This window comes from Zosterops lateralis (assembly GCF_965231275.1).
Source record: "Zosterops lateralis genome assembly, chromosome: 1".
Taxonomy (NCBI): domain Eukaryota; kingdom Metazoa; phylum Chordata; class Aves; order Passeriformes; family Zosteropidae; genus Zosterops; species Zosterops lateralis.
In genome coordinates this window covers 25,588,847-25,606,810 of record NC_139762.1, presented here as the reverse complement: position 1 = coordinate 25,606,810, position 17,964 = coordinate 25,588,847, and the positions used below count along the sequence as shown (strand labels likewise).

The window sequence follows — 17,964 nt, the reverse complement described above, 5'->3', positions numbered from 1 at the left end:
TATTAGAAGCAGTGTTGTTTACTCCTGCATGCTTGTCAAAATACATATTTAAATGTTAACTTGCAGGAGAGAGGTGAGTGATGTAGTTCCTTAATCTACAGAAGAGTCGAAGTGCTCATACTCCCAGAGCAGCTGAGGACATTCCAGCACTGGAGGAGGGAGATGAAATACAAGTTCTTCTCACCTTGAGGCAGACAAGGACATTGTCATCTGTAGGCACAAACAACCAGCTCTTCTTGCACAGAGTTAATTATTAAACTTAACTCTTAATCTCTCCAGAAAATTGGAGGCTACGAACTAAAAGAATAGCTTCAAACATTACCGGAACTATATGAAACAAAATATTTGTAACTGTACTCCAGAATCGCATATGGAACTGAAAAAGTTCAAAGGACCTCTTGTGTCTGACTGTATCTGTGGTACCTATCTTGTCTCTTATATCTATATGTGAATTAAAGTAGACGAGAAAAATGAAGTAAAACTGTAATTCTACTCTTTGTCTACTGTGAGGCAGATGCTCTTCATGGATGTGGTTTCATCTCTTTGCTCTTCCTGAGAAGAATAGGCAGAGGTCCTTTAGATCTCATAGTAGAATCTGGGGAACAAATTATTTTGGCTATGGACAGCTTCTGTAGGAATTGAAATTTTAGCTTCTGTAGGAATTGAAATCTTAGGTGACTGCGGTAAAGCAGATGTGGTATAGAGGCAGGTACAGACAGCCATAATAGCAATGGATGTTCTTTCTAACTGAGGAATTAGTCTTATTCCCTGTTAAATGCTGAAAGATAAAAATAAATGAGAAGGTAGCTCATTATTAACTAGAAACAGTAGTGAAAAGCATTTTTCCTGAATTAAGTCAAGCTATGTTTGGGTGATTCCTCTTGTCACACAGTCTAAGCACTGTTGTAGAGAATATACTGAGATATATTGGGAGCAGAGACTTACACCTTGAGATGTTAAGTACCTTAACCAAAAAATAGTGGTAAATTCCTTTGGATAAAATTGCGCAGAAAAACTTAGAGTTGTTATGGAGGAAGGATTTAATTAAGAAATATCCCTGTCCTTTACACCACTACATAGAGAAGATAATTTCCGATTCATAGAACCTGACAACTAAAACAGTGAATTTAATTATTGTATTTTTTTGTAAAAAATTAAAAAAACACAACTGAGTGAGCCTGCAGTTTGCTGCCAAGGGCTTTCCTGTTTGGATGAGTGTTCTTCTCATATGTTAGTGCATATTTAGGGTGAGTTTTGATGCTGATGTTTTGAAGAAATAGCCTATAGGATAGTCTTGGCACAGAAGATTTTGACAGCAACAACCCTGAGATTAGCTCAGCTGCTTAGAGCATGGTGCCAATAACACCACGGTTGTGGGTTTGATACCTCTATGGGCCATTTACATAAGAGTCCGACTAGGTGATCCTTATAGATCCCTTCCAACTCACAATATTTTGTGATTCTGTGAACGACAGTGAATTGGGGAATAAAAGCCCTGGAAAGTCTTCAGGGACCGGTAATTAGTATATGAGTCAGTAGGGGGTGCGCAACACCTATGAAAATGCTGGAGAACTGCTCTGCTGTTTCACTGTGTCTTCAGGATAGGCATTTGGGAAAAGTTTCATTTCAATTTCTGTAGCTTGAACACAGTAAGATATTGATAATAATTACTGGATTTTATTATATGTATTTCAAGTGCTTGCATTCAAAATAATATTCAAATAATGTATTTGCTTATTTTGATAGTTATATTTGACTTAAGGAGAATCATAATTTCCTGAGTAGCTGGAGTGTATACATAAGCATGAATTAATGTGTAGGAAATTTTGCTCATGTAACATCCAACCACGTGTTTTCCAGGAAAGGACAAATGTATTCCAGCCTTAGAATATAGACATACAGTAATTTCTTTGTTTATGCACTGTAGATTGCATTCCTTATGCATCTGAGATTCATGGGGGAGCCCTATAGAAAAATAGATTTCTAATGAGCTCAGAATGAGGCATGAGTAAAGCTAAATGAAATAGGGGTTACTTCGGTTTGCACGTCTAATAGTTTTATTTAAGCTTGCTAATATCTCATTGGAATTGGATACATGATTCTAATACTGTAAAACACTGCATCAAGAGGGTGGTAAGAAGCCAGATTCTAGGAGATCTTGTCTGAAACTACTACAGGAAAACTAATCAAAAGTCATGTCAAAAGCTTTGACTTAAACCTGAGTGGTGGAAGCGTAGATATGTTGTCTGTTAATGTTGTTTTGTCACTCACCTGTATTAAAGGATATTTGTCTGTAGCACAGTACTCTTATTTTAGACTGACCAACTCAGATCCTGAAGATAATTGCCAGTGGCTTGTGTTTCTCCCTACAGGGCTGTGCAGTTACAACCGCCCCTTCTAGAACTGTGCTACACAGTTTGAGTTTCTTTTTGCTCCATGTTGGTTTCATTGATGGTGTTCTCCTTGCCTCTAGTTTTTACTTAGTTAGTCCATATTCATGCAAAAGCACATGCTACAAGAGAGCCCAATGTGCTGCTAGCAGAGCCTGCTGCAACAGGAAACTGCATGGATACAAAAAAGGGTATTTGTACTCGAGACATCAGAAGTCAGATACAATTTGAAGCACATACTGACAGGAGTCTTTAATCTCTGTCCATCTCCTGGGGGGATGGTGTAAGAGAAGCTAATACACAGAACATATTTACTGATCACACAGTTGAGGGTCATCAGCCCTGTAGATTCCAGGGTGGAAAATGGTCTGAATGCTGCAGTACTTTGGTTTGCACAGTTGTATCACAACTGAGCACTACCCATCAATTCTCTCTCTACCCAGCTTTACAGAGCTTCTCCAGCAATTCTGTTCCAGTGCAGTGCAGACAGAGCTTGCTGCAAACTTTGCCTTTCACTTAGTTACTGCAGCTGTTTTCCTTTCCTTCCAAGATTCTTCCTTGTTACAAGTGTAAACTTTAATCTATCGTCTTAGCTAATTTATGCTAATGCTCTAGATGTATTGCTGCTGATAATGATATTCTCCAAAGGTAATGCTTATAGGAAGGCAGAACACTCCCAAAAATAATTAATATCACTTTACCAGAAGTTTTTCAACATCTTATATTCCCAAAACTAGACAATATTAAGGCTCTCTGCCCTGTCTGCTATTTATGTCTCATTTTCAGCTTTGAAAAACAGTTTCTTCAATATTGTATGTAACATAAGTTAAATACTTGATCATGCAATAAGTTCTGATAAGCTGAAAACCTGCAGGACAGACTGAATTTCTTTCCAGCATTAATGAGGCTGGAATTTGTGAGGTAACCACTATGTATTTTTCCAGGTTTAATTTTCAAATGTGGCTGCTTTTTGTGGGGCAAAGATCTGAAAAAACCATAATTTAGATGTTATCAGTGAGCTGATAGAAAGTGTTCTCAGCCTAGGAGGACGTGCAATGGAATAGATCACAGAGAGCAAAGGAGAAATCAGATGACAAAAGGAGACAGTGTTTGCTAGGTGTAGTTTCCTTTCTAAACTAAATGATTCCTTTAACTGTGGCTTGGGGTTTTTTTATCCCCAGGCAACAAAGGTCCACCTCCCTATCCTAGCAATAACCTTTGCATACCTTCTAGTGAATTGCATAACCTGAGTGATGAAATTTTAGCTTTTCAGTCCTCATAGGAACTTCCTGTCTTGTAGTTTATCTGTACAAGGAAAGAAAGTCTTTACTGTTTTCAAATATTGAATTACTGTTTTTACAAAAACAAACTGATTTCGAAATTGTTAAAATTATGTTTTAAGAATCATAATGGTCCAATGAGTACCTGTAGGTATTTACCTACAGTATGTTTTTCTCAGTGAAGAAAAAATGGGCTATATTTCATCATGGAAATTCCCATTTTACTAATTCAGCACACAGCTGCAGACACATAGCAGCTGCACTTAACATCATGTTTTGATATTTGCCCTATTTTCCTTAATCAGTTTATTGAAAGCAGCAACAACAACAACAACAACAAGAAGTCTTTTGAAAGAGATTTTAGTGCTTATTCCCCCTTGCAACACTTGGAGCTGCCTTCAGACTCTGAGCTGCTAATCTTTGGAGTGGTGCTATGTTCAGGCTACAGACTTTATTCCGGGTATTTTCTTCATGGCTCTCTTTGAGGTTTGTGGCTGGCCATCTCACCTCTTGCCTTACGTCCTTTTGCTGTTGTCTTCATTGTCCTCTTCGTTGTAGGCTCTCTCTAGTACCTTCTCAACCACAAAAACATGGTTGTTGGAATTGCAGTTCATTTAGGGTTTTCAGCAGTCTTCTAAAAGGTCTTAGAGAAGAAGTCTTTGCTTCTTGTGGTGGTTGGTGTAACAGTAAATTATTGAGGTTAGCAATAGCATATTGCTAACCATTGCTAATAGCATATGGTCCTGTGTCTCATACAGTTTGTTCAGTTGTGTAAGGGTCTAACAAACACTGACTTTCCTGACAAAAAAACTAAATTTGAGATTCTTGGCATTGACTTCTGCACATCATTTCTGAAGTGCACAGGCACAGTTCTGTTGATTACAGCACAGCATCAGCCAGCATAGCTAGCAAGGAGCTTTTTGCCCTCAAGTGAAAGACAGAAGCTTCATTTTCCTTCCACCTTTAAGTGAGAAAACGATCCTTTTTGCAGCCATTAATCCTACTTAGTATTTGGAAAAAAGGAAGGAATTATTTCTGCTTCTGAACCTCTCATAATATGAGGCACAGAGTTACTGAGTGAGTTTCTTGAGAACTTCTCAAAAGTTAGTGTTGAAATGAAGAGTCAAGCAGACAATCCCACCCTCAAGAGAGTTGTAGGCCACCTTTTGAGGCTTTAACAAAATGTTTTACAGCAATGTGCTAACAGTATTCTAAAATCTGGGTGTGAGAATCTCCAATGCATCTAAGCAAGTAATTAATTAAATAGTTTCTTTTGGAACACTGGACATGCTTTATTTAATTTTTTTCACAATTTATTTAAACATCTCACATATACAAAATACATTTTCTTTCTTTTTTTGAGAAATGATGGGGATTTTTTTTAACCCATATTAGAAGATGGAAATGAAGTTTGAAAGCAGGAACACCTGATTTTGGAGGAAGAAGACAAAAAGGAAGAAAAATTATCCACATGCTTAAGCTGTGGGTGAGACAGGACATACTAAGTTTTAAGACAGACTTCAAAGAAACAGAGAAGCAATACTTAAAATGCTACTAGCACCATCAAAGTTCAAGTATTGGCAAGATACTCTGTAATTTTGCAATTAGCACCACGGTATTTCGAGTAGAACTGAAAGTACCTCAGATCATATGGAGAAGTTCCTACAAAGATGTGGATCAGTCTTGATTTAGTGTATGAGGTAGTTTAAACCTTTGGAAGTCATGGATTTAAACTTCCTCTGTGGAAGATATTCAAAGGCCACAAGTGGTGCAAACTTTCATGACTTTTTTATTTTGTTTTTTTTTTTTCTTTACAAAGGTTGACATTTCCCAAAACAAGGTGTTAAATCTTGAGAGACTTCCAAGTCCATTTGGGGCTGTATTAAATTTCATTGCACAATGTTCCAATCAATTCTTCTCCTTCTCTTTTGCCCAGAGTTTAAGCAAGTAGATGAACAGAAGAAATGGAAGGAGTCAGCTTTCATTATAAAAAGAAATGACAAGAGAATAGTTTGGGAGAGGCTTTAAGTTAATTTTAGTTCATTCATTTAAAACAGACTGGGCCAATGTCCAAACCGAATTCTTGGTCAGCGCCGCCAATATCCAAAGGTGCAATGTCAAGGATGGGCAAGCGGGATGGCTTATTTGTTCTGTATTCAATTATTGTTTTGCCCCATTCATTGTTCTTTCTCTGTAAGAGAAGATTCATTGCAATTGTTATTGCATTGTTCACAGTATTAAGAATTGTTCCACCTGAATGGATAATTTCTGAAATAATTTCATATTAATTTTGCTTCTATTATTTGCAAATCAGATACCCACATCCAACAATTTAGATCTCCAGTACAGAGAAAATATATATTCGAATCTTCTGTAGTCCTATGTGATGTTGTATGCAAGCTACCATATTATTCACACTGATATTAGATCAGTGGGAACTGATCTAACAAGATCCCTAAGAGAACTCTGCCTGCTTGTTTCAGGACTTAAAGATCCTGCCCCTCCTATAGCTTGTGCACTGTTTTCTTATCAATCTTCCATTTACAGAGAATTTGGATCTGGTCCCTCTGAAAACTTTTTTTGGCCACATGTGCAGTACAAGTAGGATTTATTTGTAGCCTCTTTCTTCCCACTTGTTAAGGATCTACCATGGTTGGGTTTGTAGGCTATGTATCTTCACCAGGCAAAATTTTGTGGGTTTGACCAACAATCTAATTCTGAATTAAAGCACAACTCTGTCCCTAATGACATGCTCAGGCCTGGGCAGTCACCGTGCCTGTGGTTTCTGCATTACTTACAGAGCAGCCATCCTCGAGAACACTGAAAGTGAATCTGCTGTTGCCTTCAGCTCGTAGCTCAACATCGTTGGATCCCTGCAGCATAACAGCCTTTTTAAGGTTGCCAGTTTCTGCATCCATGTAGGCAATGCTGTTCTTGCAGTGGTAGGTGATGTTCTGGGAGGCATGGTTGGCCAGCAGGCGCATGAAGGCAAGTTGGGTGGCCATATCCTTTGAGGTCACTCCTTCACTATTGTATTCAAACTGAAAAACAGAGAGGAACCCAGTCAGTTGTATTGCTGGGGAAAGGAGGACGTTTGTAATGAAAATGGGTGATAGCTGCTCTAGTGTGCTGGTTTCAGCTAGGGTAGAGTTACTTTCTTCTCAGCTGCTGATACAGTGCTGTGTTTTGGATTTGGAATGAGAATGGTGTTGATAACACACTGATGTTTGGGATTTTTGCTAAGTCTTGATTATCCTAAGTCAAGGACACATTTTTTCTTTTTTGATGTCTCATGCTCTGCCAGTGAGGAAGTGGGCAAAAGAAACTGGGAGGGAGCACAGCTGAGACAGGTGACCTGGGCTGACCACAGGGATATTCAACACCATAAAAAATCATGCCCAGTATATAAACTGGGATGAAATAACCCCAAAGGGTTGCCAACCTGAGTTTAGGAAGCAAGGGGGTCAGATATCAGTCAGCAGGTGATTAGTAATGACATTGTGCATCACCTGTTGTTTACCTTTTTATTATCATCATAATTATTTACCATTGTTACCATATTTTATTTTCAATTACTAAACTGTCTTTATCTCAGCATGCCAGTTTTACTTTGATTCTCCTCTTCCTTCTACTAGGGTGGACTGGGGGGAAGAGAGAGGGAGTTGAGCAAGTGGCAGGTACGTAATGTCTATCTGAGACTCTATCTCATGGTTTACCATGACAGCTAGGAACTTTAAAACAAAGAATCACAAGCCTGAAATCACTTTTCTATTGCCCCTCCAGAACTAAAGAGCAGGAAATAAAAGCAGTAGGAGGTAGACTAACAACCAGACATGAGTGGATGTAGTTAAACTGTAGAGTTTTGTTCCAGGATATGCTGTTAACAGTTTATATGGATTCAGAGACAAGATCAGGTAAGTTCAAGAAGAGAGTCTACTGTTTCCACAGCTACATAAAACCATGAAACTGTTTTTGATAGAATTTTGAAACTTTTTAAAATATAATAGTGTCTGTGCATAGTACAAATGTTTTCTTCACTCTTATATACAGCATCTATTTTTAGCCACTCCAAGAAACAGGACTCTAGACTGTTCTGATCCAAAGTGATTAAATCTCATCCTAGACACTTAATCACAATATCAACTCAATTTAATTTAAGAATTATGTAATTAAATCTCCTTAGCTGTACAAAAGTGTTGTATTTGCAATTTGCTGGGACAGTGTCTAACATGCAAGTAGCAGTTCTTGGTTTTACTTATACCAACAATTCTGAATGTTATGGTGGCAGGCACTCAGAGTCTGTGATGTGTAATATAAATATCTTCCCATGAATAATATTGTATGTATTTTATGTAACAAATATCAATTAAAAAGATTGATGTTTTTCTTACTTTTTCAGACATTTTCTGGACTATCTTTATATGTACCATATTCCAGACCAGGCTTCCTGTAGCAATAACCACTAGTCAGCTGAATTGACCATTTGCAGACATCGAGAAAAGTTGGAACAATACTGAGAAGTACTTTTAACAAACTCATCTAAACCAGAATCAGAGCTTTATACCCTTTAGATAGAAGGTAGTTGGCTTTTTCTTATTTCTCCCCTAAGAACTTAATTCATCTGCTTGCTTCCTGAGAATCAGTGAATTGGGAACTCTTCAGACAGCACTGTAGGAAACAATCGCCCTGCCATACATCACTTACCTGGCTGCCACCATTGATAGTTTCACCAAACCATATGTGCTGCTTCTTGTCCTTGGGATTCTTGTTGATATACCAGTTCTTAGCAGGAATATTGTCAGGGTTGGCATAGATGCAAGTCTCACCATTGGAAAAGTCACAGTATGCTCTAATGGCATCTGCAGTGCAGCCTTGGTTGGGATCAATCCAGTAGAAGCCTGCCGTTGAGGAAAGAAATGTGAACATAGGTTCACTCAGAAAACTTTGCATTCAGCTCATATTCACTTGTCTGATATAGGAACTCAGGCCATAAATATCATAGCTAGGTGCAATTTTAAGGTGGTAAGTGGGATACAGATATTTTGGATTGATAATGTATAAGAAACTGTATTTAAAAGCAAGGGTTAAGTATTTTTGTATTGTTTTGGAAAATTATTGCAATAATGTGCAACAATATCTAAAAAGAGCTTTTCAGGGTGTAACTCTATCTATTTTCAGTGGAGGCAGAAAGAACTTCTTCATTGATCATTTAGTATTTTTGCCAGATGGTCAAGGATGCCTTCCACTGAAGAAAGCTAATGCCCTGGAAGTGCTCCCAGAGCCACAAAGGGCAAACTTCTGGCACTAACATACCGCTGCTCCATTCTGGATGGCTAAGTCTGAGGTCACGGCAGGTGCGAGCTGGGTTCTTTTTGGAGCCTTCTGGGGTCAGCAGGGTCTCAATTTGGTTGTTCAGTGTTTTCAGAGTGGCATCAACTTCATAATCCTTGGGCCTGAGAGAAGGCTGGTCAGCCCGGTAGTATTCAGCATCAAAGCCAACTTCATATCCACCGCCATTGGGACCAGGGGGGCCAGGGGGGCCAGGGGGACCAGGAGGACCCTGAAGTTTTTCAAAAGCAGAAGACAAAGAGCGTTCTGTTAGAGATATGGTGCCTTTAATAAAATGCTTCCACACATGCATAGTCCTGGTTAACTCCTGGCACCCTCAGCTCTAATTGGAGGCAGCACACATGGATTTGTCCTGTGGTGACTGCTATGGGTTCAAACAGAAGAAGATGCACAGCGCAGGACTACCACATCTCCTTTGTGCATTTGCCCTCTCGCCATAAAGGATGAACAAAACCTTTTAGCTTAGGTCTATTAAACATTTCCCTAATATTAAATAACTTTTTAAAAAAACAAAACAATGTGCATTATTAAACTGCTAGGCTTCTGAAGTGATGCAATTACTAGGCTTATAGTCTACCATAAATGTGTTAAAACAGCAACAAAAAAAAGGTTATACTCACAGCAGGACCTTGGCTACCATGAGAGCCACGCACACCAGCAGGGCCAATAGGTCCAGGGAGACCATTGCGACCATCTTTACCAGGAGGACCAGAAGGACCAGGTGGACCCTAAAAGGAAATTTGAACAATTTAAATGACAGTGAAAATGCTAAAAAAAAAAAAAAAAAAAAAAAAGGGATTCATTTGGATGGGAGCATGCATATATATTGCACAAAGAGAATTAGAGTTATTTGAATATATTCTGAAATTCACATACCCTTGGGCCAGCAGGGCCAGTGTTACCAGGAGGACCTTGATCACCATGTTGGCCCTATTGGGAAAGATGCACAGTCATCAAAAAAAGAGCAGTGGAAAATGTTTGTGTTTGCTTGATTCAAGAGGGAACTGTATGTAATGTGTATTTGGGCTCAGAGAATGGGAACCTAGGGCTAAAAGCATTTATTAGTGGAGTTAGGGCATAAAATGCTTGTTTTGGGAAGAGAGGAGAGACAGCATCAAGATATATTTAAGAGGATAACCTATAAAATTCTTTTTATTGTTTCTTCTGATCTTCAGAGAAGGCTTTAAAATAAAAGTCAGAATTCCTAAGGTTGATACCCAAATTTTAAGGGAAGAAAATTCACAAATTACTTTGGCTTTTTTGAGATGTAAGTTCCAAAATTTCTGGCCAAAATAAGAAATAATACTAAAAACAAAGGCAGAATATTTTTTAATTATTTGTTAGCCAAACGCAATTGAGCTTCAAGGGAACTAATGGTAGTCACAGTCCTAATACCAACACCAGAGTTTGCTGTTTTGTACAAAAAAGTTGAATGTTAAAGAGACTATGACTCTTCATTTGAAAGAAGGTGCAGAGTGGAGTAAGTGGTATTAACATGCTGTATTGTGCATATGTAATTCCTTGCTAGTGTGATCTTATTTTGGGGTTTTTTTGCTCTTTATATTCAAAACCCTGAAAATCATTTACTTACAGCAAGACCAGGAAGACCCTGCAATCCATTGTGTCCCTTCAAGCCAGGCAGACCTCTAGGTCCCTTATCACCAGGTAGACCTTTCTCACCACGTGGACCTTGTGGGCCCTAGGAAGGGATATAGGTATCAAAGGAATATATATTAGAAGCCTTCAAGGACATTCTCCTGTCAAAGCAAGAATTAAGTGTAAATATTCAATATTAAACCATATTCCAATGTGTATAATGGACATGGCCTTAACACATCCAGGAAGGGTACCAATCCCAAAAGCTTCAGGATTGATTCCACAAAAGAGAATGCTAACTGAGATTCTAAGTTCCTAAATATTTTGAGGTCCTTAAGCATTACTTTTTGGGCCCCTTGATCACAGTTATGAGTCCTTATTGATAAGGCATGTTTTCTCTTCTTGCATCAATATAGTAATGTATTTAAAAATCAGACTTACAGCAAGACCTCTTGGACCAAAAGCACCAGCAGGACCGACAACACCAGCGGGGCCCTGAAACAAGAATAGAGAATACATGTCACTGCTGTATATTGTTCTATGAAGGTTCCATGCTCAACATGTCTCTGGAGAAAGTGAAGTAATTATCTATACACTGTAGAGGTGGGATATACTTTATATATATGTATATATGATAGACAATTCTTAGTCCTCTTAGACCTTAATCCAGAAAGTTAAGGTATATCGTCATCTCATCGACTTACGGGTTCACCACGGTTTCCAGGCTTTCCAGAAGGACCAACTTGGCCATGAGGACCAGGAGCACCCAAAGCACCACTGGGACCAGGACTACCAGGAGCGCCACGCTCACCCTGGGAATAAAGGAATGCAACAGGAGACACATTGTATTATTAATGATTTACACATATTGGAATATTTCTTCCATGACAATGAAATAAAAGAAAAAGAAACAAGTTACCTTGAAACCAGGAGCACCATCACGGCCTGGAGGACCATCATTTCCAGGATTGCCCTATTAAAATACCATGAGAAAACTTACTAAATTCCATCAGCTTTCATCTCACACAGAACTGTGTGTCAGTCTAATTGCTTACAGTAAGAGTAAGAAGATACTGAGATAGAATAGTATAAATCTTAAAAAAAAAAAACCCTCTTCCTTATACATGCAAATCTCAAATGCCTTAAATATACTAATGTTCTCAGAAAACTAAAATGGTCCTCAAATATTTTAGGTTTTAAAAGTTCAGTAAAGAAAAATATTACGGGGGTTTGCAACATTTCTCTAAATGAAGAGACTAAGACAGTAGTGGTCTTCACTGGCTTGCCTTCTTTTAAAACTGAGACTTTTTTTTTTTTTTTGATAAAAAATGCCAGTGGAGGAAAAAGAAGCCACAACTAAATTACTTTGTTGTGGTACTTCACAAAGTTAAATGGTTTTCTTCATGAATGCTAATTTCACTTCATCACTTAGGCTGTGTCCAAAAAAAAACCTTTTCCTTCAGAAAATTTCAATGAAATCAAGTTTGGGATTTTAAAATTACTATTCTCTCTTCTCTTTGGAATCCTGCAAAGTCTCTGCAAGATTTGTATTAACAATGTATTAACTATGCTTCAGGTTATCAAATAAGCTTCCCTGATTAGGCTGCAATTTTTTATACTTTTATGAAAGACATGTATGTTCCCCATTCCATCTTCTTTGGCATTTAACTAAAAAGTGAAAAGATTCTGAGAGTGACTTCAGGATGTATTTCAGACACAACTTATGCTTTAAAAAGCACCTAGTTCGGCATAGGAATCCATCTCTATAAAATACTGATATAATTTTCTCTGAGGACATTGTACTAGTTCGCTAGCAGAACAGCCTCCAGTTCCATCCACTTTTTCCAAGTACTTGTACTTGGATCAAAATAAAGGAAAAGCAACCTGAAGAGGATAAAAGACAGCTTACATCACGCCCAGCTTCACCAGGAGCACCATTTGGACCAGGAGAACCCACGGGACCAGAGGGACCACGGGCACCAGGAGGACCAGAAACACCCAGGGGACCAGGTTCACCCTAATACAGGAACAGTTGTAACAAAGTGTGACATTATAATACAACACAAACCAGTCTTACAGAACTTTTAGCCTTGATCTAAGAGAAACATTTTTCTGCAATGAGTTTGAGAAGGAAAAAAGAATTAGGACACAAAAAACATACCTATCTATATCAAATGTTACCTTCATTCTAAATGTTACTATTAGGAACCTCTTAACATTTCTGACATTCAGAAATTGCTCACTTGAAGATAATTCTGGTTTGTCTGCAACAAGCCATAATTTCTTCCATTGATCTAGGTCTGGTAGGTGCATATCCTCTGTTTCCAACAGCAATTGAAACAGCATAATCTGCATCTCCCTGCCCTCCCGTAAGACAGGATCTCATGTGTCTGTGGGTTTTTTTCTTTTTTTATTGCATGTTATTTGTTTAAAGCAGTTAACTAATCATATACTCACTGTTGCTCCAGAGATGCCTGGAAGACCACGTTCTCCCCGAGAGCCAGGCAGACCAAGGATACCAGGAGCACCAAGAATACCCTGAGGACCTGGAGCACCAGGAGGACCCTGTGGCATGAAGAGAATAATATTTATATTAATAAACAAGAATAAATGTAACATACACATCAGACAATGATACTGAAAATTTCATTCTTGGTTGCAATTTCTGCAGATCACAGAAGAAATTTCTATAATTTTTTGTTGAATAAAAATAGTGGTATTTCACACAAGTGCTTACTTCAGTAAGATAGAAATATGTATGACTTAAAAAAAAAGCCAGTAATTCTGGATGTGAAAGCTTAAAGATATTCAAAAGTAATTAATTTACTTGCATAATTCTAAGTCAACTTGTAGGCAGATAACTTTAACCTTGTGATCTCCACAAATCAGAGTTTTTGATGCAGCTATGAATTGAGATTGTTCTAAATGGACATTCACAGGTTCCTTTGTTTTTCTATCCATGAGGATCAATTTCAGAGCAGAAGATGTGCTTCCTTTTCTGAGACTAAATATCAATTTCTTCTGTAGTTAGAGAAAGGTACAACTCACCACAAAAGAAAAAGAGAAAGGAAACCTTGACTCTTTCAGGTTCATTTTTTACGGCATGTTTGTCAAGCATACCTATAAAAAATTTCTTGTGTCTCAGTGGAACTTCTACTTAAAGCCTTTGTTAAAAATGTGGATAAAGTAGCAAAGCCCTTTAGAAACACCAAAAGTATCTTAGAATCTAACATTTACATGAAGAGAATCATATTTAATGAAATGTGATACTCAGTAACTTACAGCAGCACCAGCCTCTCCAGATGGACCTTTCTCACCAGCAAAACCAGGTGGGCCAGCAATACCTTGTTCACCAGTGCGGCCAACAGGTCCAACATCACCTCGCAGACCTCGAGGACCATCTTTGCCAGCTGGGCCAGGAGGACCAGGGGGACCAGTGATGCCCTAGGATTGAGTATGAATATGATACCATTACAATATAGACCTGGGGATTACATAGATAAATTTCATTTTAAGTCCATGTAAAAAAATAGTCCCTTGCAGATCATCAGCTGCTCTGAAGCTTCTGTTGCTTTGTTAGCAGTGGAGAGCTGGAAGCAGTAGAATTATTTGACTGCTTTTTTTTTTTTTACTCTGGGCAGGTCAAAGTGGCAAAATTTGGTGGGAAAATATAGATCTACCTCTCATTGGAGACATTAATTGCAACTATAAAACCCATGAGAAAAAGACTCAGTATCTTCCAATTCAAGAGGGTTATTTGCTTTGGATATCGGGATTTAAAATTTAACTAAATCTAGAGTATCTAAGAAAAGAAGTGCCTTTTGGTAAAGGTTGGAAACACCTTTGAGAAGAAAAAACTACAAATGTTAATCTAGAATGAGAATTTCTTGCTGAAAAATAAAAAATATTCACATTTCAAAACACACTGAGTTTACTCTGCTCAAGATGGGCTAGAACTGCACGTACTTTTGAAAATGTAGACATATGATAACCTTAACATTCTTCTGCAGATTGAATATGACCTTCTTATTCCACTCCATCATGAGTAATTGCATAGCCATTGATTTGAACAAAAGCAAATAAACATAGATTTTTGCAAATTATTGGGTACTTCAAGAGGCATAGGGATGCTTGATGGATTATAAAAATCACAAATTAAATGCATAGGTGGTACTCTGGGAGTTAGAAAAAATAGATTTTTTTTCTCGTCCAATTCTATAAGGATCTGAGGTTATTCCAGTGCAATTATGATTCATATCAGCATATCAATGAAACAAAATTAGCATTATTCCTAAGCACAGCACCCTCTGACTTATCTCCCATTAGACTTCTTCATTGGGTACTTACGGCAGGGCCAGGAGGACCAACTCTTCCAGCAGCACCAGGGAAACCAGTCATGCCCTAAAAACAAATGTGAGAACAAAGATCAGGTTTAAAGGAAACAATAACTTCATGAAAAGCAACAATGTCAGTATTAAAAGCCTGAAGACTTACAGGAGGACCAGCATCACCACGAGGGCCAGCAGGACCAGCAGCACCAGCGGGACCCTAAGTAGGAAGGATTGAATAAGAGAGATGAATCAAGCAAAGATGATTATTGGTCCTTATTTAGAATAAGGACTGTCTCACTATTGTGAAAGCTAAGGGTGATTTTTACACCAGCAGGAGGAGGACTGGGCCCAAAACCATGCTGCCTATGCCTATACCCTATAATAGGGTATTCAATTCTCGCAGACATTTTAAATCAGTGTCATAAAGCTCGAGAAAAGTTGCATAAGGCATTTATGATTCAGATTCATTTCCTTTTAATTGTTACATGTATCTAAACAAATCTGGAAGCCAAAACGTGAAAGCGGGGCAAAATCATCAAGTCCTCTGTTTCCACTGTGTGACTAATACAGCCACATAGTGCAAAAGCCTGGTCTTGGTCTACTAAAATCATACAATAAGTAACCTAAGCCACCTTATCTTGCAGCACTTTATACTATTTGAAGTGCATGGGTCTCGCTGCATCATTTCAACCAGTTCCCCAACAATATGCATGTGAAGCAGTATACAACTTTGGGCTATAAAGGTCTCAGCACACGAAAAGTCTACGTGCAAATGGGTGCATGGACGAATTTGCACACATGCTTCTGAATGACTGAGTCTGAAAATCAGACTGTGACAGCACATCTTGTCTTTGAGAGAAAAGTGTCAACATCCTCAGCTCAGAACTTACCCACAATCACCCCCTGAATGGTCCAAGATAGAGTGATTTTGCTGATCTTCAGAGCAAGTTGAAAATTAGTTATTAGTTTATCTTCATTTCAGTTCCAGACTCACGATCTGAGCCCACATAAATAGATTGATAAAATTTACATGACGTGTGAAAATCAGCATGGTAACTTTTCTCACAGCCTAGTTTGAAGTATTGCTTCTTTCTTTCATTACCTTTTCTGAATTCAAAGCTTTCAGGCTAACATATTGCTTGCATGGCACAGTTGAGAGTTATGCATTTCACAAAGACACAATTCACTTACTGGTGGTCCAGAAGCACCAATTGGGCCAATGGCTCCTGTTGGTCCAGTTTCACCCTTAGGTCCTTTGGGCCCACGCTCGCCTTTAGCACCAGGCTGACCAGCTGCACCCTGTGGGCAGAAAAACAGACAAAAATGAGGATTCGAAAACCTTGCAGAGGAAATAGAGGAAGGTTATGGCATCAGTATGAGGAAAGTGCAAACAAAACTCACCGGAGGTCCAGCAAATCCACTGGGACCTACAGGACCAGGCTCACCACGTTCACCCTAAAGAGAGGACAAGGAAGAGACGACTGGTTGGCATGGTCTTTGAAAGGGCAGTTTTCTGAACATCATGTCTTTGACACAGGAATAATTGTAGAAATCACTACTTACAGGGATACCACGGGCACCGGCAGGACCAGCAGGACCAGCAGGACCTCCTTCTCCCTAAAAGAAAGCACAAAACATTTTGACACTGGAAAATGGCCTCACTGCAGCCAGAACAGGAATGCTCCTGTGGTACAGATACATACAGTGAGTCTCCTTGGGTCTCGAGTGCAGAGGATGTTACTGAAAATGGTTCTGGGTTTGATCCTCCCTGTATTCATAATTTCTAATTATTCTCACCCAGCATAAAGTATCATTCTGAGCTAACGTGTGGTTATTCATCATTGTATCAAAACCCCCTCTCACAGTGCGAGTAGGACTGTGGAGTTTAACCTAAGCAGGGAAAAATTCAGCCCAAGGCTGAATCAGAATGCTCTCCAGATACAACCTACTGCCATGTAGATGTGCATCCTCTTCCCTGCCCTTTTAGAGAAAGGTTTGGGGTCCTATGGCAAGCTTCACTGAATAGTCCCAACAGCCCTTGCTTCCTGAATCTGAAAAACTTAAAGAATTGGTGTAAACTAAGAAGATGGAATTGGTTAATATGGAACTCATCTCAAATACTAATGCATGAGTAAACTGTGTCAACAAGGCATTTTTTCATTCAAAGAGTAGCCTTACCCTATCACCAGCACCACCAGCAGGGCCAGGAGCACCAATAGCACCAGGGAGACCCTATAGGCAAAGAGACAGGACACTGTTTCAAACAAAATGTAAGTAGGACCAACTACTTTAAATAAACTTTCTCTTTCCTCCTGGAGAAAGGCGTGTAACTAACTTTCTTTGAGATGTTCTCAATATAAAGGATACATGATTTTATAAAACAAAATATATTCTGTCATTTTACTTCCCAAAATATGATTTCTAAGGAAGGCACCTGAAATCTCAAATTAAGGATAGTTTGTATAACTTTGCAGGCTGCCTTTAAAATTAGCTATCTGGGCTGAGCCCATGAAATTAAAGAGGACACTGTAACACTGAACAGCTCTGCAATACTCTGCACATGTAATTTCTCTGCTTGGACACATGAAAAGGGAATTCAATTCCCCTTGAATTCAATCATCCTTGGACAAGAGGCAACAAAATTACATTGATTTGTATCAAAAATGAGCAGATACAAGCAGTAATGAAATACAGTGGGAAATGCAAGTTCTGAAAATCCTTCTCAGTTATTTAAGTTCTGAGGTGTACCAAGGTAAAGTCAAGTAGAATCAGAAGATACTTACACGAGCACCATCTCTTCCTGTTGCACCCATATCACCTCTCAGACCTGGGGCACCCTGGAACACACAGTGGAAAAAGCTGTATTGGTAGTGAACACAATAGTTTCTATGAAAGAAGTCTTGAGCTGTTTGCTGAGTATCTGTGCATTACTTAGATATCATACAAAAAGCTTATCATGCTAGGTTTTCTGGAGAAATGAGTGTTGATTATTATTTCTTGCTTATTGCTGAGTAGGTC

General features: G+C 38.6%; 1 protein-coding gene across 1 annotated transcript in view; it reads right to left on the bottom strand.

Moving 5' to 3' along the window:
* Positions 1-4,908: 4,908 nt before the first annotated feature.
* The window catches only part of COL1A2 (collagen type I alpha 2 chain), a 39,940-nt gene continuing 26,884 nt past the window's right edge, over positions 4,909-17,964 (bottom strand). The window contains exons 31-50 of the mRNA XM_083859186.1: positions 17,730-17,783; positions 17,125-17,178; positions 16,510-16,563; positions 16,348-16,401; positions 16,138-16,245; positions 15,110-15,163; positions 14,963-15,016; positions 13,898-14,059; positions 13,073-13,180; positions 12,525-12,632; positions 11,535-11,588; positions 11,320-11,427; positions 11,057-11,110; positions 10,611-10,718; positions 9,896-9,949; positions 9,640-9,747; positions 8,984-9,230; positions 8,375-8,568; positions 6,469-6,711; positions 4,909-5,861 (exon numbers count right to left, since the gene is read on the bottom strand). Of these exons, the coding sequence (XP_083715312.1) occupies positions 5,715-5,861; positions 6,469-6,711; positions 8,375-8,568; positions 8,984-9,230; positions 9,640-9,747; positions 9,896-9,949; positions 10,611-10,718; positions 11,057-11,110; positions 11,320-11,427; positions 11,535-11,588; positions 12,525-12,632; positions 13,073-13,180; positions 13,898-14,059; positions 14,963-15,016; positions 15,110-15,163; positions 16,138-16,245; positions 16,348-16,401; positions 16,510-16,563; positions 17,125-17,178; positions 17,730-17,783 (2,127 nt within the window). The 3' untranslated portion in view covers positions 4,909-5,714. The remainder of the gene's footprint in view (positions 5,862-6,468; positions 6,712-8,374; positions 8,569-8,983; positions 9,231-9,639; positions 9,748-9,895; positions 9,950-10,610; positions 10,719-11,056; positions 11,111-11,319; positions 11,428-11,534; positions 11,589-12,524; positions 12,633-13,072; positions 13,181-13,897; positions 14,060-14,962; positions 15,017-15,109; positions 15,164-16,137; positions 16,246-16,347; positions 16,402-16,509; positions 16,564-17,124; positions 17,179-17,729; positions 17,784-17,964) is intronic.